Source organism: Sturnira hondurensis, unplaced genomic scaffold (assembly GCF_014824575.4).
Source record: "Sturnira hondurensis isolate 20B ecotype Veracruz unplaced genomic scaffold, ASM1482457v3 Scaffold0005493, whole genome shotgun sequence".
NCBI lineage: Eukaryota > Metazoa > Chordata > Mammalia > Chiroptera > Phyllostomidae > Sturnira > Sturnira hondurensis.
This window is the reverse complement of record NW_028078124.1, coordinates 158,878-175,155: the sequence shown is the minus strand read 5'-3', so window position 1 is coordinate 175,155 and position 16,278 is coordinate 158,878. Positions and strand designations below refer to the sequence as shown.

The window sequence follows — 16,278 nt, the reverse complement described above, 5'->3', positions numbered from 1 at the left end:
TCTCCACATGGCCATCAGACCATGCAATGTTCAGTTCTCAGCTGGCTGTTCATGGTGCAACTGTGCACTTTGTTGATTGCATGCTTAGAAAGATCCCAGGTTTAATGGTCCTAAAGCACCAGCTGTGTTCTTGGCACAGCTACATATTTATCTTTGTGGGTGGAAAGCTATTGAAAAAAAAACAGAAGGAGACAATGGGTTACTGTGGGAAGAAAACATAGACTGCGCAGTGTAGGTGTGAATTCCCTGGGAAGGGGCCCTGTGTGGCAGGACGAAGTTTCTAGGAGGCCTTCTGCTGTACCTAGAGTAAGTTACACTGAGATAAGACTAGCACTTCTCTAGTAATAATATGAGGGGCCCATTTTTTGTGGAATAACAAAACACGCCTTGCAACTGCACTCATGCCATTGAGAAATGGGAATAACAAGTATACAATGGAAATAACACGCATGATGAATTGTTCCCCAAAACAGAAAAGAAAGTGGCTTTGGGAGAGACAGATGGCTCTTGTGGCATCACCAGACAAGTGGAGTTTCCTTTTGATGAGGAGGAACAGTCTGTGGAAACTTGTTACCTGGAATCAGTGTATTAGGGAGATCTGAGTACCTCACATAAGTAAGTTATTTGGATAATGATCGGGATGGGCAAAAGTATCAGAAGATCTAGTGAAGGCCTCCTGAGAATGTCACATCGGTGGTGAATGCAGCCCGAGGATGGTGGTGATTTAGCTACCTGCTCATTTCTGTGTGTAAGAGTTCTGTCAAGTTATTACAAGGTAGGAATAACACAGCTCAAAGGGGAGCAGGTACCAATCAAAGTACCACAAATCTATGGAAACTTATTTCACAATGTTATACAGGATACACTGAGTTATCCCTGGGCCACAGTCGCTCTTCCAGGTGTGGGGCACAGCCACACTGGGACTCTGTTTGTCATACTAAATAAGCTGTCACTGCATGTGTTGTGTACATGCCCCCTAAACCTAGAAGCTCAGGAGTGACTCGGACACTGGCCTGCATTGTCAGTGGTGTTATGGATGAAATAAGAGACAAATTTGCAGAGACTAATTACCAAGTTCTTTGGAGGAAAAGGGACAGCAGGGCTACTCCCTGAAGGGGGAGAACTTCGGACCAGCCTAGCTAGTCTCTCCACCGGAGAGCACCCCAACCCTTGCCCAGAGAGGCTTTTATTGGGTTCAATTAGAACAGGAATACAGGTAAAGTCCTTTAATCATTATCAGGCAGTAAGGATCAAAGAATACAGAGTATACAAAGAACTACAAGGGCCTATTCTAAGTCAGGGTCTGTTAGCTAAAGGACAATAAAACCTTGGGGGAAAAAACTCATTTCCTCCTCGGATCCTTATCATGTAATTGAGAGCAATCTTAGCAAAGCAGGTTTCACAGGATTTTATGTATTATTTGCTAGGCCTAATCACCTGGGGAGCCTGCCCTTTCCAGCACAGGGCTGCATTGCCCTCTGTCATTGAAGTTTCAGGCTTAACTCTGACAGGGGAAGTAAAGCATCCAAGAGATTAGGAGACCTTTTGCAAAACAAATGAGGACTCAAGCTATGTCAAAGCCAAAAGGCGAGGGTCCATCACCCCGTTTTTCTGTTGCCCCCAAGTCCTTCCCTGGGGCCTCCCCATGATTGTGCCTGTCCTAAGTCATTCGCTTCTGAATGGGTGGGCTGAACCCAGTCAGGGGAGCCTCCTGAGAGCAGAGGTCCCCCTGGGTTCTGACAGAGGAGAAAGTCAGAGGGGGAAGTGAAGAGTGAAGGTGGAGGGGCCACAGGCAGAGCCACATATGGGGGGGTCACACCCTACCTGAAACTTGGTCTCCAAATGAAAGTCCTGGGCTGAGAATGCAGCTGAGCCCACCAGGCCTCCAGCCCAAGGGACCCGTGAGAGAGTACAACACAGGGTGCTGGTAGAAGCAGTTCACACGTTTTTGTTCATCTGCTGTAGGGACAGGAAATTGAAATATGGTTGATTTCCAGTAGGACTCACTTGCTTCCAGCTCTGGCTCTTGCCAGGCCGGTCATCTGTCACTCCCTTCAGGACTCCCTTGAACTCTGAAAAATCACTAAGGAGCCAAAGACACTTTATTTATGTGGGCATGTGTGTTGGTGTGTGTGTCACATAGAAGTGAAAAAAAAGTTTATTAAATATGTGCTATTAATTCCTTTAGAACTATTTCCATTATATATTAACCTAAGGAATGTATTTTTATGATACCTATCTTCCATAGAACATAAAAATAGTGAAATAAGCAGCTGTGCTTTACAGTTCTGAAAAACCTTTAAGTGTTGGTTGAGCAGAGAACAGCTGGGTTGATATTTTCTGTGTTCTCTGTGCCGCCTCATCGAATGTCATGTTGCCTCTAGAAAGCCCCTCTGTGCACTCCCAAGAGAGTGAGGATAAAGAAGGCTAAGTGTCTGAGCATTATTGTGAAAAAAAACTTCATGTCTGGTAGCAACTTGGAAAGGTTCTCAGAGATATCCTGTGGTCCCTTGGGCAACTCAAAGGACTCAAAACATTGCATTCAGATTTCAAGCTCCACATCTGTAAAGTGAAAATTGTGATCATATTAAACTATGTGGTCACTGTAAGGTATTTGGCACATTTTCTGAAACATAAGAAGAACTCACTAGTTGTTGTTCATGGATGTTATAATCCTTTCTCATTTGTACCTATGAAGCCTGAGTGCAGACAGGGACACATCCTGCCTTGGGGGAACTCTTCTATCTCAAGCTCACCCTAACTGGTTCCATGGAATCCCACACTGTACAAGATGTAGAGAAGCAGGCATTCATAACGCTAATCATTTTAAGAGTGTGGCTGCTGTCATTCATGGCGTCTGTCTCAAGGTTAAAGCCCCTGAGGTCCCTGCAAGTTCATGGAGAAACAGCACAACATTACCAGCAGCAATGCCTGGTCCCCAGCGCTCTTCCTCCAGGGACAGTCAGACTCGATCTCTGCTCTCCTCCACAGTGGGAATTCAAGGAGTTTTTCTTTTCCTGTAGGGAGAAGATAACTAGGCAGAACATCTTATAATTCCCTGGGGAATGTGAACTCTCAGTAGAAACTCCAAGAGATTTTTAGTTCATCTGGTTCTAAAATGGAAGCTAGGCCCATGGGCTTCTCTGAAGGACCCACAACAAGACCTGTGGAACCTCCAGTGTCTGGGTCTCCACCTGCAAAAGCTGCACACGGGTATGCTGCTGCCCTTGTTCACTGGCGCATCTCTCTCCTCCGCGGAGTCAGAGTAGGTGCTCATGAGAAAACCCCACAGAGAAGAAAGTGTTTTGTGCTGTGCGGTAGTGTTCAGATTGAGTAGTGGAGGCCAGACAGGATAGCAATAGACACCACTGTGGCTGTGTGCACAAGACTGGCAGTGCTGGCTGTTCTTTTTTCCTGACTCCCATGGAGCATTGCAGGTCAGTAGAACTGGTGCCTAGATTTCCTCCTTCCCCACCTCAGGGACTGTCTGCCTTTTGTGCTGTGGGCAGGGCCCTGACTTCCCTCAGCTTCTCTCACACTCCCCTCCCAATGTGTGCTGGTCACAGCCACCACACTGTCTCAGCCATTTCTTTATAGCCAGGCATTGGCTCTGAGGAGCCAGATTGGAGGTGGTCTGTGTTATCTAGTCTTATTGATGAGAGTGATGACATCCAGAGCAAGTTCTCTGCATGGAAAAGAACCTCTGAGGAAGCACTACACTAATTCATTTCTTTGCTGAAACCAGGTAAAATGTAAGTTTTTCCATACAGTTACTTCTTCCCTGACTATCCGAGATGATCAGCTCATGGTGATGATCTTCTGAATGGAAATCACAATATGTGATGTAAGTATCTCTCCTATCATCCAAAGGACAGTATGAGTGTGAGACTCCTTGCCAGATCTGGGGAAGTGGGACAAAGCTCCAGAGCTGAAGAAACTCAGAGTAACAGGACCACCCAGGTGAAGAGCTGCTTCTGCTGACCTCATGAACATTTGTATGTATGTCACTAGTGTTTTATTCTCACCGTGATAGTTTCTTCTCTGTTCCAGTGTGTGTCTGCTTATGAGATTTAATCTATCTTCTATTTTATTTTACTGTTGCTTATTTTTAATAGCAAAATGATAACTGTGGTAATGAAAATAAAAATAAAATCATAAGCACATCTAAAATAAATTAATCCATTTATGGATACACGGAACTACAAAGTTAGTAAACAAATGTTCCTACAGACTGATAATGCATTGAGTTATGTTCAACAAAATCATTATTCTTCATGTTCAGAGATGAAATATGTCTCAAAAATTGCTTATTGTGTCCAACCGTGTTTGAGTAGAATTTGGCAATACTGATGTGGCTTTTTCTCACTTTATATCACATAGCAGTATTCTTTAATTGTAGTAAAAATTAATGTCACAAACCTAATGCACATTTACATAGAATCTTCCCAAAATACTTTTATTTATAAAAGTAAAAATCTAGGATTTTGTCTGTTTCTTCCAGTGATCAAATTCTCACTGTGCTTTTGTAATAAAATAGAAACCATGTCTTGGTCAATAGACCCTGGCAAAGAGAACATGCTTAACATACACATTTGTTAACTAAAAAATGACAATTATCTATTTAAGGGACATTTCCTGAGTGCCTGTTTCATTTAGAACTATACTAATGGTTATGAGACATAAAGATGTATAAGACATATGAGAGATAAAAAGTTTATTATTTGGTGAGAAGGAATCTCAGCTTAAATAAATGACATTAGATTTGAATTTCCTTCTGTCTTTCATATGTCCTGAAGTTTCCCCATATACCCTTATAGTGAGGATTTAACTGTAGTAACTGCTGTTATTGGCCAAGCCTGCACATTTGCTTTGTTTCTGAAGAGCCCCCCACAAGAACCTAGCCTAACTCCCAAGGGTAGAATGACCCTCTTTTCAGGCTGTCTGACAGCCATCCCTTCACTGGGGCCCAGAGATGATCAAGCAGGCATTCACCTCTCTCTGTGTTGTAACTGGCTGCACCCTACGATATGATAGTTCAGATGAGGAAGGTGGGGTGCCCTGCAACATCCATCTGGTAGGACTGTGAGGGCAGTGGTCAGCCCAGTGTGTCAGCACATGGGTGTGTTTGACCCATTTGCATACCCACGGGAGAGTCCCCCAGCCTGATAATGCTCAGTTACCAAGGCCTGACCACTCCCTTAGGGATAGACAGTCATTCTCAGCACTTTTAAAATTACCAAATTCATGCACGCTCATGAGCATTTAATAATGAGTGAATTAAAATTATATCCATGGTCTTAAGAGATGAAACTTGTTATTACTTGGTAACACACTGTCCCCTCCCCTGAAGCCTCACTGTAAGGCCCGTGTGGTGCAGAGGGGTTAAGTGATGTTCATTGTGTTAAAGTAACTGTTTAACTTGTGATTGCTGCACAGGTAGGAGCCTTCTCCTCATGTTCATACACAGTGAAGAGTCATGTAAATACAGGTGCCATTCATCTAGAAAACAGGGGTTCCCCTCAAGCCAGAAACTGGAATTGAGAAGAAAACTCTAGAGAAGACACTAATGAGAACTCTGTGTCTCTTGTTGTTCATGATGAAGATGTAAAGTTGTCTAAGAGGAAATCCAAATGCTGGTGTTGAGGGTGTGTCTTTCATGTGAGCCATGTGAAAACTGGGGTGGAGGAGGTAGGACATGAAATAATGTCAAACAGAATGTGTCAGTTCCTTCAAATAAGAGAGTAAATAGCTAAGGTGGCAGGTGGAATAAGAATAAAGGGCATTTTCAGCTGGTGACCAAATAGCTGCACCCATTGTAAGGCAGGCTGTTCTAAGCTCTGTGGAGCATTTAACATCCATTTGAGAGAAGAGTGAACTGCAGGAAGGTGAAGACCATCAGGCTTTCACCTGAGTGTGAGGAGAGAACCAGCGCCCCCTGGCAGCCACCATGGTCGGAGCAGCCACCCAAGCTGGACAACTGCACAGCAGTGGTGAATTCAGGATTAAGGGTATCAGGAATGTGAAGTTATATACCCTTCCATTTGGTGGTTTCTGACAGAACTGAGCCTCCCTGCTGCTGGGATTTTGTTGTTTGATCTTTAGATGATAGAGCTATAGGTGAACACAGATACATAAATTGTGTGACTGAGTCCACTGAGCACTGTCAAATCTCAAAAATAACCAGGATTCAAGAGTTTAAAATTTAGTCACTGAAGCATTTTATTGCACAAACCTAATGAGGTAATAAATAAATTCCTTATACTGAAGGAAATATTGTGCAGCCCTTTACAGCATGTTGCATAAATGTTTTTGTTTTGTTTTGCTTTAAAGATTTTTTTTTATTTATCTTTAGAGGGAAAGGGAAGGAGAGAAGGAGAGAAATATCAATGTACGGTTGCCTCTCATGAGTGCCCTGCTGGGAACTGGCCTGCAACCCAGTAATGTGCCTTGACTGGGAATCGAACTGCGATCCTTTGGTTCACAGTCCCATGCTCAATCCACTGAACTACACCAGCCAGGGCTCATAGATGTTTTGACATGGGAAATAGTTTCTGATATGTTTCTGAATGAAAGAAATAGGTTAACCAGCAACATTGGTAAATATATTTGAATTCATAATACCTATGAAAATGTACAGTAAAATGATACTACTGTATATACACATGATTAATAATACTTACTTGGTTTTTTTCAGGGCATTACCTCGTTAGATGTAAATAAAATTTCATCATGTTTTTCTAAGAAAGTTCTGAAACTTGATGTCAAATGCTCATACAAGGTAAGAACCATCATACTCACACAAGGACCCATATTCTTAAGCTTTAATCTTTAAAAAGTTTGACTCTGTAATTTTCTGAGTAGGTATAAAACAATAATATGAACTTGGTAATTAATAAGGTGTTAATTTCAAATCTATATTTTGTCTAAAAATAAACGACTAAACAGTATCAACCATTTTCTTGAATACTAAAGTTAATTTAGTGAATTAGATATGACTCCATAAAAGGGAAGTCAGTTAAGCTGTTTTCAATGTTCACAAACATGAGAATGTGTTATCCCAAGAACAATTGGTGTTTCTTGCCAAATTTTGTGCTTGCTGTTTTAAAAGAGGACATCAGAAATGTGATGAAAGTCCCTACAAAAGTGTAAATTATTGACATTAAGATACTGGTTTATGAGTAAGACTCTTCCCTAGAGAAATCAGACCCTTTTGGAGAAGTGTGTGTGCCCGTAGCTGAAGTGGGGAATGTATGAGAAAAGTGTGAAACAGCCATCAGAAGTAAAGAAGTGCTCAAAAACTATGGAGATGTGTTAGAAAACAAAAGAGCAGGCTTTGTTTGTTTAGATCTAAAGTAATTGGGAATGAATAAATAAAAAGAAGAAATAATTATAATCCCTTGAGTGTAAAATTCATGAGTCCATACTGATAGAAAGATGATACACGCAGATGTATAAAGATGTATAGATGATTGATGGATAGGTAGGTAGATGATAGAGCCTTCCTTACGAGGAAATTGTCAACCAATAAATGTAAAAGCAGTGATATAATAAGAACACCACTAATCCCAATAATTCCCAATAATCAGTACTAGAAATCGAGTCATGCAAAATAATCAACAGGTATTATAATTGGTGGCTGAGAAGCTCTATGAGGAAAACAATATTATATAGTAACTTTGATGGCTGCTCCAAAAATTACACTAGGAAAAAAGATAATGATTGTATAATGGAGATACTCAGGAGGTACCATGATCACCAGGCGATCTGAGTGAGCGTCACTACTCAGGGAACAGTGAACCTCATGCACCTGCCCATGAAGCACAATGAAAGATACTTAATTTTCATGCAGAAAGTGAATGATCTGATTAAAAAATGAGAAGATGCATGCAGTTCCACTTGGAGAACATTGAAGTGAAGAAATTCTCTACAATCTTCCAAGATTCAGGGATCAGGAATGGCAAAGGCTGACAGAGTGACTATTTCAGATGAAAGACACTAAAGATGAATGGCATTAAATCTCACATGTCATTTTGGATTGGGTCCTGGATGAGGGGAGTAGAGAGAGAATAATATAGGTTAAACAACCATGTCAATATCAAATTTCCTGATTTTGATAAGTGTGGTTAGATTACTGACTATCTTTAATTTAGGTGGAAGAAAGATAAATTTAAGGGTAAATGGGTGTCATGTCTATTTAAGTTTTAATCTCAAGTGCTTCAGAAAAAAGCAATACTCATATATAACAATATAGAGGAAAAGAATTATAATGCAATATGAAATAACTAGTAAAATTTGTTCAATCGGGGCATATGGTTATATTGGAGTTCTTTGCATAAATCTTGACTATTTTCTATAAGTTTAAATTTATTTCATAGGAAAGTTAAAAACAGGTAACCAGTTTGGGGGAGAAGGGGAAGCTTTCAAGGAATGACAATGATACCACCTGTCTCTGAGCACACATTGAGATTAACTCCACTTTGTATTGATTCTCCAGCCCCGACCTTTATCACGATTCAGTCCTTGAACAGGTCTCTGTAAGGAATGGGGGAAAACCGGTCATGGGCCACAGAGTTCGTGCTGCTGGGATTCCAGCTCAGCCCAGAGACAGAGGTTCTCCTCTTCTGGGTCTTCTCCCTGCTCTACACCTTCAGTCTGTTGGCAAATGGCATGATCTTTGCACTCATCTGTCTGGACCAAAGATTGCATACCCCCATGTACTTCTTCCTCTCCCACCTGGCCATCATTGATATCTCCTATGCTTCCAACAATGTCCCCAAGATGCTGGAAAACTTAGTGACCCAGAATAGAGGCATCTCCTTTGTCCCATGTATCATGCAGACATTGTTGTATTTGGGTCTTGCTGCTACAGAATGCCTGATTTTGGTGGCAATGTCCTATGATCGGTACGTGGCCATCTGCCACCCCCTCCAGTACACTGTCATCATGAGCTGGACTGTGTGCACAGTCCTGGCAACCACGTCCTGGTTGTGTGCATTTGTCCTAGCTCTGATAAATGTGCTTCTTCTTTTAAGGCTACCTTTCTGCAGGTCTCGGGAAGTAAACCACCTCTTCTGTGAGCTCTTGTCTGTCCTCAGGCTGGCCTGTGCTGACACCTGGCTCAACAAAGTAGCCATCTTTGCTGCTTCTATCTTTGTCTTAGTCGGGCCCCTCTGCTTAATGCTGGTATCCTACATACATATCCTCTGGGCCATTCTGAAGATTCATTCTGGAGAAGGCCGCAGAAAGGCCTTCTCCACCTGCTCCTCCCACCTTTGTGTAGTCGGGCTCTACTTTGGCATAGCCATGGTGGTTTATATGGTCCCTGACTCCAGTCAAAGAGAGGAGAAGGAGAAAATTCTGTCCCTGTTTCACAGTCTCTTTAACCCAATGCTGAACCCCCTCATCTACAGCCTGAGGAATGCTCAGGTGAAGGACGCCTTGTGTAAGGTGCTACAGATGAGATCAAGGTGAAGGGAAAACTCAGAAATCTCTCCCAAATAGAAATTTCATATACCATTAGTAATTGTTTAAATTCTAGTTCTGAAAATACAAGAAACTTTTATGGAAAAGCATACCTTTTAAATTTGAAATAAGACAAGTAAATTATTACAATTTTTATCTTTCTTTTTTAAATAAAGTAAATTCTCATTTTTTCAAGCCAGGAATATTACATGGAGAACAAATTAACTGTGATAAAATTGCATCAACACACTTTTCTGGCTTATGTGCTTAGATTATTTTACCTCCTATCACCTTGTGGTAGTTGGAAACAGCACAGTAAAAGTAATGCACTATGAGAGACCTTCTGAAGTAGACTGAAATTTTAATACAGAAAATACTGTAGAGTTATATGAATGTGCCTCACCAGTTGTGTGGTGAATGCAATGAAAGGTTAAAGACACTAAATTCTTTGGTGGAATAATTTGGTGAGAAAGGGGAAAAGTTAGGAAAAGGTGTAGTGCGACAAGAAACTATGTAAGACATCCTAAAATATCTTAAAAATCAAATGCAGGAAATTTACTAGTAACTGTTTAAATGGTTCTAGAGGTAAACGTATTGAGCTTTATTCTAAGTTTACATTTGTCCCTGGGTTTTGATCATTTCTAACAGAGCAAGCTTAAATCCCCTGTTGAAGTTCTTGACATTTTTCCTGCCAATATTCTTGTAGTTTCTGAACCACTCAGCTGAGAATGGCTTGCAGTAGCAGCAAAGAGCACAAGACAACTTTGACAGGGGAAGGAGAAAGAATGTGGTGGAAGAGGATGCTGGGGAAGTTAACCATCCACCTTTCTCACCCAGCCCCCCACCCCCTTCCTCTGACAGCTCTCAGTCTGTTCTCTGTATCTATGAGTCTGTTTTTATTTTGTTTGGCAGTTCCTTGTGTTCCTTAGATCCACATGTAAATGAGATCCTGTGTTACTTGTCTTTCTCTGACTAACTTACTTAAATCAGCGTAATGCATTCCACGCCAATTCATGCTGTCACGAAGGGTAACATTTTTCTTCTTTTTTGTGGGCTTGTAGTATTCCATGGTGTAAAGGTACCACAGCTTTTTTATCCCCTCATTTACAATAGACAGTACAGCTGCTTCCAGTTTTGGGCTATTGTGAAGAACCCTGTAAGGAACGTCAGAATACATATACAGGTTCTGGCAGAGGTAACACCTCCTTGAGTGTGGTTGGTGTGGTAATGGGTGGGGGGGATAATCTGTAGTTTTAATTTGAACATTTCACCTAAAATGGCACATGGTGTGCTTGAGTGTGATATTGTTATGTTACAGAATTACATGCTTATGATTTTGTGATAAGTGGTTTTGTAATAAAAAATTTTAATACTATTTGTGCCTGACCCTATATCCCTTTGAATTAGTGCTGTAGGCTTGTTTGAATATATTCCCAGAAGGAAATTGGCTAGGTCATAAGGCAGTATCTTGTTTAATTTTTGAGGAAACTCCATACTGGTTTCCACAGTGGCTGCATTCCCAGTCTGCATTCCTGCCAACACTGCAGAAGGGTTCACTTTTCTAACAAGTACATGTCCTTGCCAGTACCTCTTTGTTAATTTATGGATGATAGGCATTCTGACAGATGAGAGGTGATTTTCCTGTGGTTTCCATTTGCATCTCTCTAATGGTAAGTGATGTTGAGCACCTTTCTGTGGGTCCTCTTTGGAGCAGTGTATACTCAGGTCCTTTGTCCATTTTTCAGTTGTATTGCTTGTTTATTGGGGTTTAGTTGTCCAATTTCTTTATAGATTTTGGGCATTGTTAAGCCCTTATCAGATATATCTTTGCTGATTAATGTATCCCATTCAATTGGTGGTCTTTTCGTTTTGTTGATGGTTTCTCTTGCTGAGCAAACACTTTGCAGTTTGATAGAGTTCCATTTGTTTATTCTTTCTTTTCTTTCCCTTGACTGAAGAGATACACCAGCAAAAATACTTCTAGAATAAATATCCAAACTTTTACTGCCTGTTTTCTTCTAGGATTTTTTGGTTTCTACTCTTTCAATTAAAAGTCCCACTTCTCTTTTCCAAAATCTGAGAAGTCCTGTCCAGGTGGCTCAGTTGGCTGGAGCATCATCCCATGAACCAAAAGGTCATGGATGGAGTTCCCACTCAAGGCACATAAAAAGGTTGCAGCTTCAGTCCAAAGTCGGGGTGCATGTGAGAGGCAAAACATCATTGTTTCTCTCTCTAATGGATGTTTCTCTTCCTCTCTCTCTCCCCCTCCTTTCCACTCTCTCTAAAATCAGTAAACATGTCCTCAGGTGAGGATTTAAAAATCTGAGAAATATATAAAAATAACAATATGATTCAAGGAAGCCAGATCAAACAAAATTGAATTGAACGATTTTGAAGGGTATTTCCTAAAACTGTAGAAATACAATTCCCCTCACTCAGTCACACCTCTTACACTCAGAACGCAGGCAGCTACACACTGAAGTGTCTGTATCCTGCGGTATGCTCAATAAGCCGTAGTCAATCCTTATTCTTTCCTTTTCAAGATGCAAACAAAAACATCAAACTGCTGACCTTTTAACACACAGTACGTGATAAATACAGTTGGTAAACATTTATAAGTATTTCCATGATTATACATCAACCATGACTTTCTGAACATCCATTCATTCTTCAGTTGGATATTGACCGCATTGGAGAAAAACAAATGACTTGAAAACAGATTTTCAGGTAATTTAATTTGGGAGTCACTTGAATGATCAGTGTGCTGATTTTTACTCATTCTGCTTTTGGAAAAAAAGTCTAATCAGAATTCTACAGGACCTATCCAGACCAATAGAATCTATGAATGCAGGTTGAAATGAGAGCTGTGATGACAGGACGTACCCAATGCTGATGGATAACGTACATATCTGAGAACATACTTATCGTAGTTAAGAACTGGCTTATCCTAGTTAAGAACTGGCTGTGTTGTGTGTGTCAATTTCATTTGTGTTTTGTGTATGTGTATTTTTGACTCTGATCACCTTTAGAAGTTACAGAAATATCACCTTGATAATGCATTATAAATATGTCACTTTGAGATGATTCATTTCCCAAGGTTATAGTTTGTTTGGTGTCATAGACATTAGTATTTTTTACTTATTGTATTCTAATATTTTATTTTTATACTTGATGGTCAGATGATGTCAAACTTGAAAAACCATGTCCTAAACTACTGTTTCCACAGGGTCAGTTGGCTACTAGTTTTGTCACCTGTGTGTCAGTTTTCAGATTTTTGAAGATCACCTGTAACATCAAAGAAACAGGGAAGAAGATAGGTGACAATATTTATGGATTTCCCAGTACACACCTGGCTTGTCATATGATCAGAAGTCATTTTTGGTGTTTCTGAATGTGTTTCCTATCAATGTGGAAATGTGGAGTTAGAGCACAGGTGGACATGTTCCCAAAAGTTGAATAACTGCTCAAATTTCCTGAGTTCAGCTAGTGATCCCAGAAAGAAAGGAAACACACTGTAAAGAATGAATTAATTGTAAACTGAGTGCTTTATTCATATGAGATTTTCAAAACAACAGTTTCACTCCATTACATTCAGTATGAGAGTGCAGCAAAGTAGAAATAACGATGACACAATCTTAGGTAGCAAATCCTCTCCAGGTCCCAGAAGAGGCATGAGGCTTTGAGTGGAAGCAACCTTGGAGACGGTGGCTTCCTCCCCTCCCTGGAACAGTGGGGCTCCAAATCTCCCCACTTCAGGGTAGAGATTAGAGTGTACCTCCAATGCTGAGGGCCCTGGAAAACCCTCCCTAAGTTAAGTGCTAATAAGCCCCAGGGGGCCACCTTGACCATACTTTGGAGTTCCCAGGGCACACCCTGCTGCCTCCATAAATAACACATCAACACCTTGAGTTGTTACTTGGACTCTGATGGTTTTTCTGGGTGCTCTCATGCCACCTCTGCTGCAACTCATGGGACCCAGATTACAGAGGGGAGAAGCCTAACTACTGAGGTTATTGCCAGGAGCTTACTCATTATCACACTGATCCTGCCTCCTTTCAGTTTCGCCTGGACCAGGTTTGGGGACCAGGGCAGTGCTGGGATGCACAATATCCAAACAGCACAGAATATCCGGGTTCTGTAATCAGTGACGTCATCTCAGAGCTGTGTTCCTTGGCTGTGTGTCCTGCGGGGACAAGAGCAGAAGCAGGAAAAGAGAGTTGCTTTGTCTCCTTCCTGGTGGCAAGGGGCACACAGTACATGTCATGACCCACCCTCCAGTTGAGACCCCAGAGCTGCCAACTAGGTTGAGCCCATTGGAGACTAAAACGCCCTTTTCTGAGAATTCTGCATTATTTTCAGTCAGGAACAAAGAAGAGGGTCTGCAGCTCCCACCCACAGGAGCTCCCAGAGGGCAGGACCTTGCCTAACCTACAGTTGCTTGCCCTTCTGAGGTCATTGGGTCTAAATGCAGGTGCTAAATAGGCTGCCTCCTCTTATTTGACCTCCTTGGTGGAGGAGCCATTCTCACTGTTTACAACCTCGAAGGGCAAAATGCTGAGCCACTGGGTACCTGAGGGCAGATCTGGGCATTGGAACTCTGAGAAATAATTTCGGCTGTGTATGGTCCCCAGGTACTTTTGAGTGTTGGGCTGTAAATTATGTAGATGTGCAGACTGTCTACATGTTCTCCAGTGTCTTTAACCAGCTCATGCACACTGGTTAGTCCAGGTCTCTGTCATTTTTCTCATGAGAATGCTTATTCTGAAACAGGAAATTTTACAGATGCTCTAAGTGACTAGTACAGTGTGGCTGGCTCTTCTGCCTTGATGGCAGATTGACATTTACTCATTCCTTCTACTTCTCAAACACAGTAGTCAGGAATGTGTCTCACACACCTAGGTGACCAGAGGGGGTGTTACCATAAAGTGCATTTTGTAACCCACTTTAAGGTGAGATTGTCCTCTTGCTTCCAGAGTCTTTCTCAATCTCACACTGAGAGTGAACAGACTTGATCAGAACAGTAAGTGTGCACCCTTCACCTGAAGAGATATAATTACTGAATGTGACTCTTTTTTCCCCATTAAAATTATCTTTAATATGAAAGTTGTAAATTCATATTTAACGAAATGATGAAGTGATCAATTATTTCACATTAATTCAATAAGCTACTTTACAGTCACTACAATGACGACTTTATAGATTTCATAAATGCATAGGAAAGAGTTATTATAAGATTTAAAGGGAAAATATGAACCAATAATTACAAATGTTATGTAACTGCCATTATGGTACCTATACGCAAGAAATAGAAAAATCTATGACATACAATAGTATAGTGTTGGTTGTAGGGTGGTAGGATATTTACTATTTAGGGCTGTTACAAACTGTGTTTCATGCCGTAGGAAAGTTTGAAGATGTCAGATCACTATGTTTACATCTGAAATAATCTAATGAGTACTTGCCTGTACACCACCTGTGCTGAAATTAAAATATATGTGAAAATTAAAAAATAGAACAAAATTCACCTACTAAAGTGGTAAGATGTAAGAAAAACCCTCATATATTATTTCTGTCTTTGTTTTAAATTCTATTGCATAAAAATGATTTTGAAAAGCCACCCAACTCTTACTTAGGTCCTGTGGGCAGCAGAGCTCCCTGACTACAAAGATCAGATGGGCTCTAGTGAGAGCAGGTACCCTATTTGTTGGTCCCTCACGCAGTGCTGTGCACTACACATCAATCACACTCAACACGCAACACCTCATCCAGCCATCCGAACTAGTCCAGGAAGAACATCCCATTATCATTCTGTTTTATGCATGCGCCTGCCAGAAAGTAGCAAATTTCCAACTTTTGCTGAGTTGCTGTAACTGCCGAGCCCTCCTTCCCTCTGGTCGTCCACGCTTAGTGAGCATCACACGTTCTCCTCTAGGTCTGCGCTGTCAGTGTGACATGGACTGGACCAAAGAAGGAACGCCTGTGGCTCACAGAACATCTTGTGAGTAGCTAACATGTTGGCTACAAGGTAAGGAATCAGCAAACCACTTTGTGCATCACATCTAACCCTCACCTTCCCATTAGTGTTTTAAAGTAATTCTGTGTCTGTCCCTTAATGAGCTCTCAGTATGAGTGAAGTGGACGTTGTTCTTTAGTGATAAACTTGAGAGTCCTGCATCTGGTGTCCAGCTGACAATTTTCCTTAACCAAACTGAGACATTTGGATTATTGAGTTTTATTTTTTAATCCTCAACAAAGGATATGCTTTTTGTTTTTTAAGAGACATGGGAGGGGAGAGAGAGAGGCAGAGAAACATAAATGTGAGAAACACCCATTGGTTTCTGTAGGAGCCAGCTACGATAAGAGCCAGCTGCAAGTAGAAATTCCAACAGGATATAGTTAGGCCCCCACCCCAGAATGTAGTCAGTGTACAAGGCCAGTCAGGCATGAAGCTAGATAAGGAGAATGTGGAAGGCCTGTAGGAGGGAAAAAAAAGAAAAATATGTTCTGCCTTCCAACAAGAGGATCCCACCAATGAGTAAGGAGGCTATTGTTCAATGGCACCAATAGCTAACAGCCCCATCTGCTTCTGTATATTGCTTGCTTGCAGTATTCTATAAAAACCCTTTAGTCTGTAAGCCAGGCGCGACTTCCATATTGTAGCTCTGAGGAGCTACGGTGACTCCGGTCACAGTTGGGGAAGTTCGCCCCTGCGTAGGTTAAAAGTTTGGCCAATAAATAACATCTAAATGCTCTAAGTGCCTGGACATTTGGTTACTCGCTCTTCGAATGTAACANCCTTTGTTTCTTCCCAGAAAA

At 41.3% G+C, this 16,278-nt stretch overlaps 1 protein-coding gene across 1 annotated transcript; it reads left to right on the top strand.

Annotated features, from left to right (window-relative positions):
• Nucleotides 1–8,541: 8,541 nt before the first annotated feature.
• On the top strand, nucleotides 8,542–9,471 carry LOC118987894 (olfactory receptor 2A2-like). Its single transcript, XM_037047240.1, has one exon. The coding sequence runs from the start codon at nucleotides 8,542–8,544 to the stop codon at nucleotides 9,469–9,471; it is 930 nt and encodes a 309-aa protein (XP_036903135.1).
• The last annotated feature ends 6,807 nt before the right edge of the window (nucleotides 9,472–16,278 follow it).